General features: G+C 40.5%; 1 protein-coding gene across 4 annotated transcripts; it reads right to left on the bottom strand.

The window, feature by feature from the left end:
- Positions 1-953: 953 nt before the first annotated feature.
- PEX26 (peroxisomal biogenesis factor 26) lies at positions 954-13320 on the bottom strand. 4 transcript variants are annotated; one of them, XM_083365806.1, is made up of 7 exons: positions 12958-13089; positions 12847-12875; positions 12264-12520; positions 11128-11274; positions 5586-5899; positions 3976-4122; positions 954-1405 (listed from the first exon to the last, which is right to left on the bottom strand). In XM_083365806.1, exons 3-7 carry the CDS (start codon positions 12482-12484, stop codon positions 1302-1304), a joined length of 933 nt encoding a protein of 310 aa, XP_083221932.1. In that variant the 5' UTR covers positions 12485-12520; positions 12847-12875; positions 12958-13089; the 3' UTR covers positions 954-1301. The 4 variants fall into 4 exon arrangements, with proteins under 4 accessions (XP_083221932.1, XP_083221934.1, XP_083221931.1 ...); XM_083365808.1 differs by lacking the exons at positions 12847-12875; positions 12958-13089 and adding an exon at positions 13209-13320; XM_083365805.1 differs by having other exon boundaries at positions 12721-13090.
- Positions 13321-13556: the final 236 nt, after the last annotated feature.

Raw genomic sequence — 13556 nt, 5'->3', positions numbered from 1 at the left:
TTTGTCTAATTTTTCTTTGGCAGAGATGACAAAAGATGCCAAACAAATAAAACCAAAAAAAAATTGAAAATCTTAAAGAGACATTAAATGGGGATAACTGGTCTAAACATCATGTAATATCATTTGCAAATTTCTTCCACCCCTGAAAATAATTCATGTTTATCCAGCCAAACCCTTACAAAATAATGAGCAAAGTTGCTAAAAGCATTACAGCTCCTCCTTAAAGACCTGCAAAGAAGATCCCAAGAATCTGCTATCGCTCATTAGCAAGGATTTTTTTTTTAAAAAAAATGCTAAAATTATATGCTACCCATCTCCCTGATAAGGCGATTCTGGGCTTCACTACCTAGTCAGGAAAAGCAGTGTCAAAACCGCCCCCCCACACACACACACACAAGAAGGCCTAGAGGCTCTGATGGGTAAAGGGATGAAAGGAAGGTTGGGATTAAGATGATTAATCATTTCATATCTTGCTTGCAGCACCTAAAAGTTAAAGAGAAAACCGCTTAACCTGATATGGCTTCTCTGCTTTCTCTGGAATCACTTCCTCTTCTTTAAGCAAAAACACTCGTGATTTTTAAATGGAGTCTGCACCAACCATTTGCTCTCCAGATATGACCTGTCCATCCCATCTGGAAGCAACCAGTGTGATGGAACATTGTGGACTGGATTGCCACGAAAGAGGGGTGTATTCCAGAGGAGTAAGAGGCAGCTCAATTCAGATAGTTTGTGTAAGAGAAAGAAAGCGAAGAAACCACCTCCCTAATGCTAGAGTATATAGTAGACAGCTTTAGTCTGGCAAGATTCTGTCTACAGGTATGGAATAATAAAAAAATCTACTTGGAAGGATCACCATGTGTCTTTCTTGGTTTGCGGGCCTCACAGTCAAGTACAGAAAGTTGATTAATGGAGGAAGACGTTCTGTATGACAAATGTATACGAGGAGATGCAGGCACAGTCTGTCCCAGATAGAAAAATGTTTAATGTCTCCTTGGCAAAGCAAAGATTTAAAAAACACCTGAAATAGTCTGTCACACCTTTATCTCAATGTTTACTTGGAAGCAAATGTCACTCACTTAAACAGAACATGCTTCTAAACAGGAATGAGCACAACGGCACATTTCAATACAAGAGACACCACTTCACATGGACTCTTGTATTTCAACCAGCCACATGCACTTCAGAAGATATTCTTGGGTCTCTGAGGAAATTCCTGTAACTTTATGCTCAGCATTGTCCCCAAACCTGCAGTGCTGGCTTGGGAGCATTTCACTGTATCCAGAGATAACAACACAGCTAGCTTAGTCTTGAACAGGAGGTCTTCTGCTTGAAGGAAATAAAGCCAAATGGGCTTGATGGAAAAGTTGGGTCAGCCTGTAGAGGAAGGGTAGAGAAGCAGGAGATGCTAGGAAGGAAAGAGAATAGAAAAACAAAAATAAAATTAATGCTATATGCTAATTTCCATCTGGCTACAATACACCTCCAACCAAATTAGCATCCCTTTGTGATATTAATGTTTTGCAAAGCAGCCTTCAAGCTTGACTTGACTGCTGGCCAGTCACAGATAGGCATCGTTTCAGTTTTCAATCAATCAATTAATCAATGCTCACTCTGAGAGACATGGACTTTGTCGTCTCACCCTTTCCTACTATTTAGAAGAAACCTTCAGTCTTTTGAAACTGGCTGCATTTCTCTAACAGAAAGCGGATAACTTGAGAACAACGTAAGAGATCAGAAAAAAGGAAAGATGCAACATTGCCTTCCAAAGCCTGTGATATAAGAAAAACATCAACAAAATAAGTAGGGGGGGAAAATGTAAGAAAACAAGGAGGAAACTTCAGCATCCGACATCAAATCATCCTAAGGAAGAGGTGACATATTTAACTAGAAATATAAAATGAATTATTTTAACTATGTGTGTCTACTTTTTTGTCTCTGACATTTATGATCTCTGTACAGAGATCTATAGGTATTGTTATGAAATTCTTAATCAGCAGGCACTTTCCAAAAAGCTAGTTTTCTCATTAAAAGCTCTTTGGAAGATAGCAATGGATTTTTCACTGTAACCCATTTGCCAACTACTCTACTGTATTGGTAATTTGGGTCAGCTCAGTAATTGTGATAGCAATCATGTTCAATTTGATTTATCTCTTGTGAGATAGATCTATCTCCGAAGAGCTATAACTGATACCCACATACCTAGAAAGACTGTTTCAGGAAGTAGTACTATAGGATTTTCCTTTTTATCAACTCATTTTTCTTTTACACACAGTGAGGTGCATGAGTTATATAGCATCTCTATCTCATAAAGGATGCTAAGTATAGGTAAGTCCTTGACTTATGGCCACAATTCAGCCCAAAATTTCTATTGCCTAGTAAAAATGAACTTTTAAAGGGAATTTTGTCCCATTTTATGACCTTTCTTGCCACAGTTATTAAGTGAATCACTGCAGTTGTTAAGTTAGTAACGTGGCTGTTAAGTGAATCTGGCTTCCCCATTGAGTTTGCTCTTCAGAAATTGGCAAAAGGTGGTTGCATGACCCCAGGGCACTGTAACCATCATAAATATGAGTCAGTTGTCAAGCATCTGAATTTTAATCAAGTAACCATGGGATGCTGCAAGGATCAAAAAGTGATCATAAGTCACTTTTTTCAGTGACTTTGTAACTTTGGTAACCAAACAGTCACTAAATGAACTGTTGTAAGTTTAGGACTACCTGTACAGTCATCTGTCTAAAGACAGGTGGTGGCAGCAGTATCTTCCAAACAAGTACCCCAAGACCAGAAGGTAAAGCCATGATTTATTTTGTTTAAACTAGCTAAGGTAAAGGTAAAGGTAAAGGTTCCCCTGCACATGCGTGCTAGTCGTTTCCAACTCTAGGGGCCGGTGCTCATCTCCGTTTCAAAGCCGAAGAGCCAGCGCTTGTCCGAGGACGTCTCCGTGGTCATGTGGCCGGCATGACTAGACGCCAAAGGCGCACGGAAGGCTGTTACCTTCCCACCGTAGTGGTCCCTATTTTTCTACTTGCATTTTTACGTGCTTTCGAACTGCTAGGTTGGCAGAAGCTGGGACGAGTAACAGGCGCTCACTCTGTTACGCGGCACTCGGGATTTGACCCGCCAAACTGCCGACCTTCTGATTGACAAGCTCAGCGTCCTAACCCACTGAGCCACCACGTCCCTTACTTAAACTAGCTAGAGTCTACCTAATGACTCTAGACAACTTAGAACAGGGGTCCCCAACCCTGGGTCTGTGGACCAATACCAGGCCGGGGCATGCCAGCAACTGGGCTACACAAACAAGCAAACCCCCATCTGCAAGATGCAGACAGCACACAAAACCACACACCTTCTGGTCCGCGGAAAAGCCTCTCCCCACGGAACCGATCCCTGGTGCCCAAAAGGTTGGGGAACTCTGGCTTAGAGTTTAAAAAAAGCAAGTAAAATACCATAAAAAAGAGAGGAATTCATAAGCAGCCTAGAGACAGATGTATATGCAAGGGAAGGAAGGAAAGAAGGAAAGAAGGAAGGAAGGAAGGAAGGAAGGAAGGAAGGAAGGAAGGAAGGAAAGAAAGAAAGAAAGAAAGAGAGAGAGAGAGAGAGAGAAAGAAAGAAAAGAAAAGAAAGAAAGAAAGAAAGAAAGAAAGAAAGAAAGAAAGAAAGAAAGAAAGAAAGAAAGAAAGAAAGAAATCCAACTGGGGTTCCATCCTCAATCAACTCCAACATCTGGGAGATCAGATGGTTTTTTCAATAGTTTCCTGGGCATCATCAGAGTGGGAGCTTTCCAAATCAAAATTTCCTCTCCCAGACACCCTCTGGGTCCACACATCATGCCAAGCATTCTATGTCCCATATTATTCCCATTACCCATTTTCTCCACTTTCTGCCCCATGTTCCTAGTTGTCTTCAGATAAGAAACTATTTCTCCAGATGTTTCCCTCGCACTCCCCGCCCCGCCCCATCCCCATCCCCTACCTGGGTCAAGTCTCACTACAATGAGAAACAACAGGAAGGCCGCCAGAAGTGTCTTTTTGAAGGGGAGGGAACTGAACTGGCTTGCCAAAGACTCCAGCACTCTTCTCAGCTGGACCAAGATGTTCAGCATCCTTCGAGACGCTGCGCCTGCAGCACAAGGGAAAGAAACTTCACAAGGGAGAATGACCAGAAGCAAGAACACCAAAAAGTGAGCTTTCTCATTTCATTTTTTTAAAAGATGTACGACTTTATATCTTTTGTAAATTTAATTCAGATATTTAAAAAATAATTAATTGTGATTTGGTGTCCCCAAAGCGCTTTTCAAAAGGCAACTGGACTTTCTTAAGTTTTTTTTTCCTTAAAAACATTTTGCTTCTCATCCAAGAAGCTTCTACGGTTTAATAGTTCTGAACAGCTCAGAACTGAAGAAGCTTCTTGGATGAGAAGCGAAATGTTTTCAAGAAACTAAGAAAGTCCAGTTGTCTTTTGAAAAGCAACTTGGGGACAACCAAGACCTGGATGATTGAGAATCTCCATAGACTGTTTAGTGTGTTAATTATACAACCTACATTTGCTTTAATCAATTATTTCTAAAATAAATAAAAAATAAAATAAGATTGGATCTACATTTATCTTGCTGTTTTAAAACAACTGCACAATCCTGCTTTAACAGGCACACAAAGTTAATTTCTTCCAGGTGTCTCAAACATTTCTTGACGAGTTTGTCAGACACAAATAATCAGTTAATCAAATTAAGAAGCTGGTTTTCTTATTCTGAAATAAGGCGTAAGCTGTCTATTCCATTAATTAATCTGCTGTGATAGGACTTTATTGCTCCTTATTTATACTAACCCTGTAAAATATAAATTGCAGCAAATTTGTTTGGAGTTCGGATAACATGCGACACTTTAAAATGATCGGTCACTTTATGTCTCACTGTATTTTTCAAGATTATTAATAACTGTTAGATTACCTGTTCACCTAGCTTAGTACCAGCTCGTCTTAGTGACAGTGATACTCTATGATTCCACTCTTTTCCCTTTAACTAAAATTGTAAAGGATTCAGCATACAATTTTCCATGAGCCAACTATGTGCCTCTAAGCTAAGGTTCTCCCCTAAATGGAATCTAGACCTGTTTTTGCTTCTGACTGAAATTGTTGTAGTTTCCATCTGCCTCAAGGGGAATGTTGCAGGGAATGGAGTGGCATATAAATTAAATCTATTATGATTAGCACACCTAGATGTTGTGAAATACAAAGAGCCAATCTGTGTGATGCAAAGGGACAAAGAAAGCTGTGAATCTTTTCTCTCCTTGGACCTGTTCAACATGTCTATCAAGAGAACTCTGCTCGTGCAATCAATTATTCAGGTGTAGAAGTCTCCTGTCTTGAGCAAGGGGTCGGACTAGAAGACTGCTGGAGTCCCTTCCAGAAATATGATTCTGTGCTCTGTATAGGATTACCAGAACAGAGCAGCCAAATTTTAGCACTGAGTGGTGATGCTTTGACCAAGCTGGTACCATTGCTTTATCGGAAGTCCAATGTTCATTGCAGGCAGAGCTGCAAATGATTTCACAAGACACCCAGAGTTCCATCTACAAGAATCCTACCCAATTGCAGCTTCCATGACATCTCTGGGTGCTCCTCAGGGATTGGAGATGCTGCTTCTTTCTGTAGCCACTGATGCTTCTTCTCTTGAAGCATTTTGTGCATATCTTCCTGCTGCTCCTGGCTCAAAGCTTTGCAACCTTGGATCAGCCCCTCTGCCGCTGAAAAGTGTCCGAGTGGCAAGAGCACATGAGAGAGATAAAGCTGAGCCAACAGGCCATAACTTGACAAGTTCTGATTGGATGGGCAGTATAACCAGTCCCCACCAACCTCTAATATCACATGAGGTTCTTCCACTTTGCTATGGAGGAGGATGCTGAAAGAGAACATATGAATAACACTCTAAGTCATATTTAACACATTCATATTTCAGTTGGACCCGTCTTAAGACATTCAAAAGTGCCACATACAAAGTACCAGTAAGATGTAACATCCATGGGCCTAATGGATTGCAACAGATAGCCGTAATTAGACCTCCTAGCTTTTTTTAAAAAAAAAAAAGAATGGGAAAGTTAGCAAAGTGAAGGGTGTGCCTCCAGCCGAATCTATATTTCCAGCAATTCTTAGGGTTTTATGAGAATTCTCAGAAGATTGAAATTAATGAAAAGGCTTAGTCTGGCCATGCACCTATTAGAAAAAAAGACCTAGCGAGATGGTTGTATTCATCCAAAGAAGCAAGAGGAGAATAGGGTTCAGCAAAAAGAATTATTCTATATAGGTGTAGTATCTAATGGGAGATAACTTTGACAAAATTTTGGAAGACTCGTTACCTAGGCAAAGAGGCCCAACACATTCTTTAAGTCTAGGGGAAACAAAATAATATGGTAGAAATGAAAAGAGTAATAGGTCTCTGTGACATATGCTTAATATTTCCATTAAAGAACTGAACCAGGTGCATTTTAGTATTATATAGATTTTTTTTTCTTTTTTCCAAAAGTCAATCAATTCACCACTGCCCAAAAGGCGCAGTGCCTCCAATGCCTCGCTATTCCTGCCACCTCCAGCATGCCAGGTGTTCCTTCACATGCTGCAATTTTTCATTTATCAGTGTGGCTTCTTCCCCTCTACAAGCTGCGCAAGCCTGCTTTCAGTTCATTATTATAATTATGATCTAGATCAGGTATGGGGAATGATGGCCCTTTTATGACTTGTGGACTTCAACACCCAGAATTCCTGAGCCAGTCATGCTGGCTCAGGAATTCTGGGAACTGAAGTCAACAAGTCATAAAGGGGCCATCATTCCCCACCTCTAGCTAGACAGTTGGGATTATTATTGTTGTGTTACCTTCACCTGTTAAGCGATTTAAAAAAAAATTCTAAAAATTATTTTTGACTTATATATTGTGTGATGGCTTATTTTCTGAGTATCCAAAGCTCTTCTCAACATCCCAGATGTGATCATTGGGTCCCCCAAATCCTCCTTTTTCAATACATTTTTATTCAGAAGGTTAAAATACACACTCCAAAGAAGAAAACAAAATACAAAAACAAAGCAAAACTAAACAAGACCGAAATAAAGGAAAACAAACATGCATAAAAACATACACATAAATTGTTCCCCCTAGTTGAACACTGATCAATATATTTCAAGAATAATAAGTTTCCCCCTTCGTGAAACCCAGCTTACGAACTTCTACAACTCTGTTTACCCAACCCATTTGACCTGACATCTATCTACTTTATATTTTTAAAAAGGCATAGTCAAGGCGCCGAACTTGAAATTGTACTATGATGCGGTTGCCTTGACCTGGGTTAGTGATTGGCTTAATCTAACTAACAAGAGAATACTGCATCTTGAGGGATGAGATTTGGTATATGGATGGCATGCATACTTGCTTTATGATAAGAAGGTAGACAGGGCTTTTAAATCTCATATTCTTAGAAGTGCTTTATTGCGTGTCTGGAAAAAGTATTATTATAAGTTAAATTATAAAATACCGATTTGGGGAATTCCTGGACACGTGATAGAGGGCGTATCTATGGGAGTGAGTATGGATATGGTTTCTTATAAGGAACTACGTAGATTGCAAGGGAATGATTGGCAACTTAAACCAGTAGAGGAGTTAAGAAAAGAAAACATAAGTTACTCTTGGTTTCAATATACCCAATTGAAAGCTAGGTGGAAGTCAGATCAAAAGGTTGGCATCACAACTACAGATCAAAATTTAGTAAAGCAAATTAGAGATTCAAATTGTGCACATATAAAGAGGATATATAATGCTTTAATTGAATTGGATTCGGAAACGGAACTGGTTAAAGACTGCATGATAAAGTGGGCACAAAATATTCAGGAACCAATTTCATTGGACACCTGGGAGATAATTTGGGTCAGAAATGTTAAATTCACCCAGGCTCAAAATTTAAGAGAAAATTTTTATAAAATGTTTTATAGATGGCATCTGGATCCCAAGAAGCTGTCCAACATGTATCCTAATCTACAGTCTAAATGTTGGAGGTGTGGTAGTTTAGAAGCTACTTATTTTCACATGTGGTGGACTTGTAGAAATATAAAAGCTTTTTGGATTAAAATTTGGTGGAACATTCAAAAGATTTTTAAGAGAAAGATAAAGTTTTCCCCGCAATTGTTTTTATTGGGCATTGTTGTAGATTGTGATGTTAAAGAAACTAACTTGATGTTGAACATGATAACAGCAGCAAGGTTACTGGTGGGACAATATTGGAAGGAGGATAGTTTGCCCACTGTAGAAGAATGGGTGTTTAAAGTTTCGAATCTTGCAGAAATGTCTAAGATTTCTGCTTATCTAAAGGATCATTCACAGGAAAGATATATTTCAGTTTGGAGGAGATGGATAAATTACCGTATATTCAAAACAAATATGGGACTAAAAAGTATCATTTAGCTTATGAGTAGATTTTAGTGGGATATTATTATTGGTACGTTGTTTGTAGTTATGTTAAAAGAGAGTTAAAGCGAATTATGAATTTGGTTAATTGTATATTATGCATAATTTTTATTTAGAATATGATTATTGTAACTATAATCCTGTATTTAGCTCGGGGAAGTGGGGGGGGGGAAAGTGGGGGGGTTTGGGGTGGGAGGGATTTGGGGATATATTGTAAAATTTTGTTTTTGTAAAACTCTTTAATAAAAAAGGCATAGTTTACAAGTAAAACCAACAGTAGAGTTAAAGGATCCCACTCATCCTATGTAGCAACATAAAGATTTATTTATTTATTTGGATTTATATACCGCCCTTTCCCGAAGGACTCAGGACGGTTTACAGGGTATTTAAAACAAGAAATACAAAAGTTAAAAACAATTTTAAAAAAAATTACAACAGTCCCTGAAAAAGTAAAAAACCCCAATTAAAATTAAAATTAAAATTCTCAGCCTGGGCCAGAGAGCTCGAAGAGCCAGGTCTTCAGGTCCCGGCGGAATGGAGGTCAGGGGCAGTCCTAAGCTCCACGGGCAGCTGGTTCCAGAGGGCAGGCGCACCCACTGAGAAGGCCCTCCCCCTAGGTGTTACCCGCTGGCAATCTTTTCCTGCCATGAGCTGTGTTCTAGCCAAGATAATTTGGCACAAGCTAACGAGTTAAGTTTTCTCTTTCTCCCTATCCCACAGGATGTTGGAGATCTGCTCTTAACTGAGATCTGAAGTTTCCCACCTCTTATTGCCAAAGCTCCATCTTATTGTCTTTTCTTCCTCAACCTGCCTGATTGGAGTGAGGGTGGTTGTTGTTAGCTGCGAAGTCGTGTCCGACCCATCGCGACCCCATGGACAACGTTCCTCCAGGCCTTCCTGTCCTCCACCACCTTCTGGAGTCCATTGAAGCTCACGCCTACTGCTTCAGTGACTCCATCCAGCCACCTCATTCTCTGTCGTCCCCTTCTTCTCTTGCCCTCCACCTTTCCCAGCACGAGGCTCTTCTCCAGTGAGTCCTTCCTTATCATTAGGTGGCCAAAGTATTTGAGTTTTAGCTTCAGGATCTGGCCTTCTAAAGAGCAGTCAGGGTTGATCTCCTCTAGGACTGACCGGTTTGATCGCCTTGCAGTCCAAGGGATTCGCAGGAGTCTTCTCCAGCACCATGGTTCATAGGCCTCAATTCTTTGGCGCTCAGCCTTTCTTATGGTCCAACTTTCACTGCCATAGAGTGAGGGTACCCACTAATATAATAGACTTGAGTGCTCAAGAGAGAGGTTAGGTTTCAACAATTTGCCTGGATCATGGGCTGCAGTGGCTAGGCATGAGCAAATCCTATCTTTTCAGCTTCACCCACCTCACAGGCTCATTATGACCATGGAAATGAGCTAGCCTGGTATAAACTATCCTGAGCTGCTTCGAGAAAAGACAAAGATGACTAGAGATGGAAGAGATGATAAAATAGACACACACTAATTATCTTAATGGGCCTAAGGATGGCAGAGAGTATTTAATTCAAACACTTATCACCATTTAAAGACTCATTTGACAAGGACGTTTTAAATTTTCAGCTGGAAGTTTGCCGTCTTCTTCCTCTCCTGTCACCCAGATGTTGGATAAAAGACAATTTATCCAAACAGTCAAAATAACTGGTCACACAAACTATTTTTTCAAAGCCAGACACTTTCCTTTTGGTGAGAAACTATAGTTCATTAGTCCTGGGGGGGATTCCAAGTTGATAGAGCCTAATCAATCAATAGCTCATTGGAAGAATACCTGCTTTACAGTAACTTCCATGTTTAACTGTTGACAGGAGACAACAAAATCCTCTGCCAGAAACTCTGGAAAACAATTGTTATTTGGAACAAAGAATAATGGATTAATATGATCCTGTCTAAGGGATCTTCCTGAATTTGTTAGTATAAACACCGCTATCATAATTGGATGGCTTCAGCCAAAGAAGGATCAAATATAAGATGTTTGATCTTTAATCTGTTGATCAGTTTTAGAAAACTATATATCACCTACTAGCTACTGAAATTCTTGCAAAAAGCATCTATTCTTTAAAAAATAATAATCAAAAGCCCCCCCACCCCCAGTGCATTTAGGAAAGAATGCAACTACAAGATAATTTAAGGCTGTACAATTTAACTTCACCTGCTAAAACAATTTTAGTACTTGCTTTCACTTTGGAGAGTTAACATCTAGTACCACAATGATTTGAGTTTTTTTTAAAAATGGAATTGCATCCCCACTGAAGAATAGAAATGTGTCAGTAGAGCACAAAAATATCTAGTTTTGACTGACACTGATTTAAGCAACATTCATCTAAAAACTTGACAGAATAGTTGCCTGGTATTAGAACATCAGGAGCAACATGCCTGGAAGTACCCATAATTCTAGAGCAGGGGTAGGCAACCTTGGTTCTTTTATGACTCATGGACTTCAACTCCCAGAATTCCTGAGCCAGCATAGCTGTCCATGAGTCCATGAGTCATAAAAGAGCCAAGGTTGCCTACCCCTGCTCTAGAGTAAGATTAAATTACAAATGTTCTTGATATTTAACTTATTTTAGGTGGGAGCTCTTTACACATTCTATTATTTCTCCTTGGGGTGGAGCAGTAGCTGGTTTGCCATTCAGACACAGGAAAAGGGAACTCACCAGAGCTCCAGAATTTTGGGGGGCAAACATTCAGGTTTGGAGTAATACTGAAGAATCCATGGGAGGATCTCTCTCCATCGATCCATCTCTGCCAATGCTTGGATGCCAACAATGCACAAGGAGCATTTCAGATCTTCAGAGCTGGATCTACAAGTCAGATAACATTGTGTATGTGTACATTAGTGTGCAAAAAAGCAGAAAAACTGCAGTCCTATAAGCAATCCAATTGCAATCTCTGCTCCAATTCTAAGGATGGACCAGATTCACATCAGTTTGTGTACCTAAGCATATTAGGGCTTATGGCATAAATCAATCATTAAGATCCATTTTCCAGTTTGCAAATCTGCTAACAAAAAGCTTGACTTCTTTAGTGTGAGTGTGCTTGGTTTAGATTTGGTTATACAAGTAGTCCTTGACTTATGAACAGTTGCTTAGCAACCACTATTAACAGTGACCTCCCAAAAGGGTACTTACCACCTGGTTCTGAAATTCAAACAGCTTCATATCTTGCAATTATATGATTACTTGTCAGGGACTCAGCAGCCAGCCTGCATTTACAACTGTTTGCAACGATCCTGTAGTCACATGACTGTTTTGTGACTTTTTGCCAAAAACCAGCATATATTTCTGGTTTTGACAAAAATGCTCCATAACTAACTTCACTTTACGACTCCACATGACTGGCCCATTTTATGACTGTCATGACTTAGGACCATAATGGGCAGGCTCCATTACAGTCATAAGTCGAGGACTACCTGTATCATTGCTGTTTCACTGTTTTCCTTCAGTTACATTTTATACAGGTCAAAAGACTTGGACACACACACACACACACACACACACACACCACCCAAAAATTAAATAATGTGTCTACCATTCATTCTTTTAGTGTCCCCATATACCTCCCCTTCATTCCTTAGCTACTCATGCTAATAAATACCAGAGAAATAAAAATAAATAGCTATAAATCATTCCCTTTAAAGCAGTGATAAGAAAGTAGGTTTTGTGCAACTCCAATTTTGATCAGCCCAAACAACCACAGCTAACAAAACGGATGGGTAAAGGAGTCCAACCAACCACGTTTAAAGAACGCCTTCTCCAAGCCGGTTCTGAATTTTCTTCCAGTTGGCACCTACCCATCAGAATCGCCCTCCTGTTCCAAAAGGCTCTGGCAGCCTTTCTCACATCTGTCCACAGCTGCAGCAAAGTCCCTGTCCAAAACCAGGAATTCAGCCGCTTCTTCTAATAAGGAAGCTGCTTGGGGGGCCGCTGGAGAGAGAAGGCTGGGCTCGCTGCTTCTTAATAGGCCCCTGGCCCTAGCGATGGCAGACATCGTCACCGACGAATCGTTCCTCATTATGGCATGATCCTCAAACTCAGCTCTGGTGGAAGCCTGAGGAAAATTTAAGACAAAAGGGCGTGGATGAGTTTTGGAATTTGATCTGATGGTTATTGGGTTCTCTCTAATACACTTCCACGCCTAACCACCACCACCCCTCCTCCAGTCCATGCAATCAGTTGCTAACAAAAAGAAGCAGAAGAGGATCGAGGGGATTGCAACAGCTAGTACTGTATCCCACTAAGAGATTTCACCTTGCGTTCCTCAGTACCCAAGAGAAAAGTCCGAGTAGCGATAACGATCTGGGCAAAGCGAAAGACCAGCTCCAAGGGTAACTAAGCTAGGATGGTTTATTGGCTCCGTAGATCCTTGTTCCAAACCTTTTTTTCCGTCTCTCTAATCCTTGCAAGTGTAACTAAGCTAGGATGGTTTATTGGCTCCGTAGATCCTTGTTCCAAACCTTTTTTTTTTCGTCTCTCTAATCCTTGCAAAAACAACCAAAACGCGCTTTCTTCACCACTGGCTGCAAAAGAGATCCCCCGCCCGTCTCTGTTTCCCTGGGACGCACGAAGTGCATTTGCTGCAACAAAGCCCAGATGCCTTTTGCTTTCACTGCAAAAATTATAGGACCCCGAAGGAGAAAAAGCTGGTTGAGGAATTCCGGACTACAACGACCAGAAGCCTCCTTTTACAGGAAGTAGTTTAAAACAGGAGGAGCAGGAGGCGGGGCGGGGCTTCTTACCGTAACGCCAAACCTTAGTTTGTGTTTGTTTTGCGCTCTCGTTGCGTTTTGCAAATACAACGGGACGGAGGATTCAGCAGCTCCGCCTTCTAAAGGTTTCTCAAATGACCTTCCTGGATTTTTAAGGGTTTTTCCTGCATGCTCCAATATTGATATATTTCAATTCCAGCCCCTCCCGCCCAAATTTCTAATTAGCAACTGTCTCAAAGTCAGTCTGGGCTAGGTTACCTTTTTTTTTTCTAATGCGAGGTAAGCTGATTGGTATTCAGTGTGCTGCAGCTGCCAAACAAGCCAACAACAGTGCTAGGCTGCATTAACAGGGAAGAGAATAAAGATCACGTGAAGTAT

Source organism: Vipera ursinii, assembly GCF_947247035.1.
Source record: "Vipera ursinii genome assembly, chromosome: 6".
Taxonomy (NCBI): Eukaryota; Metazoa; Chordata; class Lepidosauria; order Squamata; family Viperidae; genus Vipera; species Vipera ursinii.
Note: the sequence above shows the minus strand (reverse complement) of the source record. Positions and strands in the feature narration are given on the sequence as shown.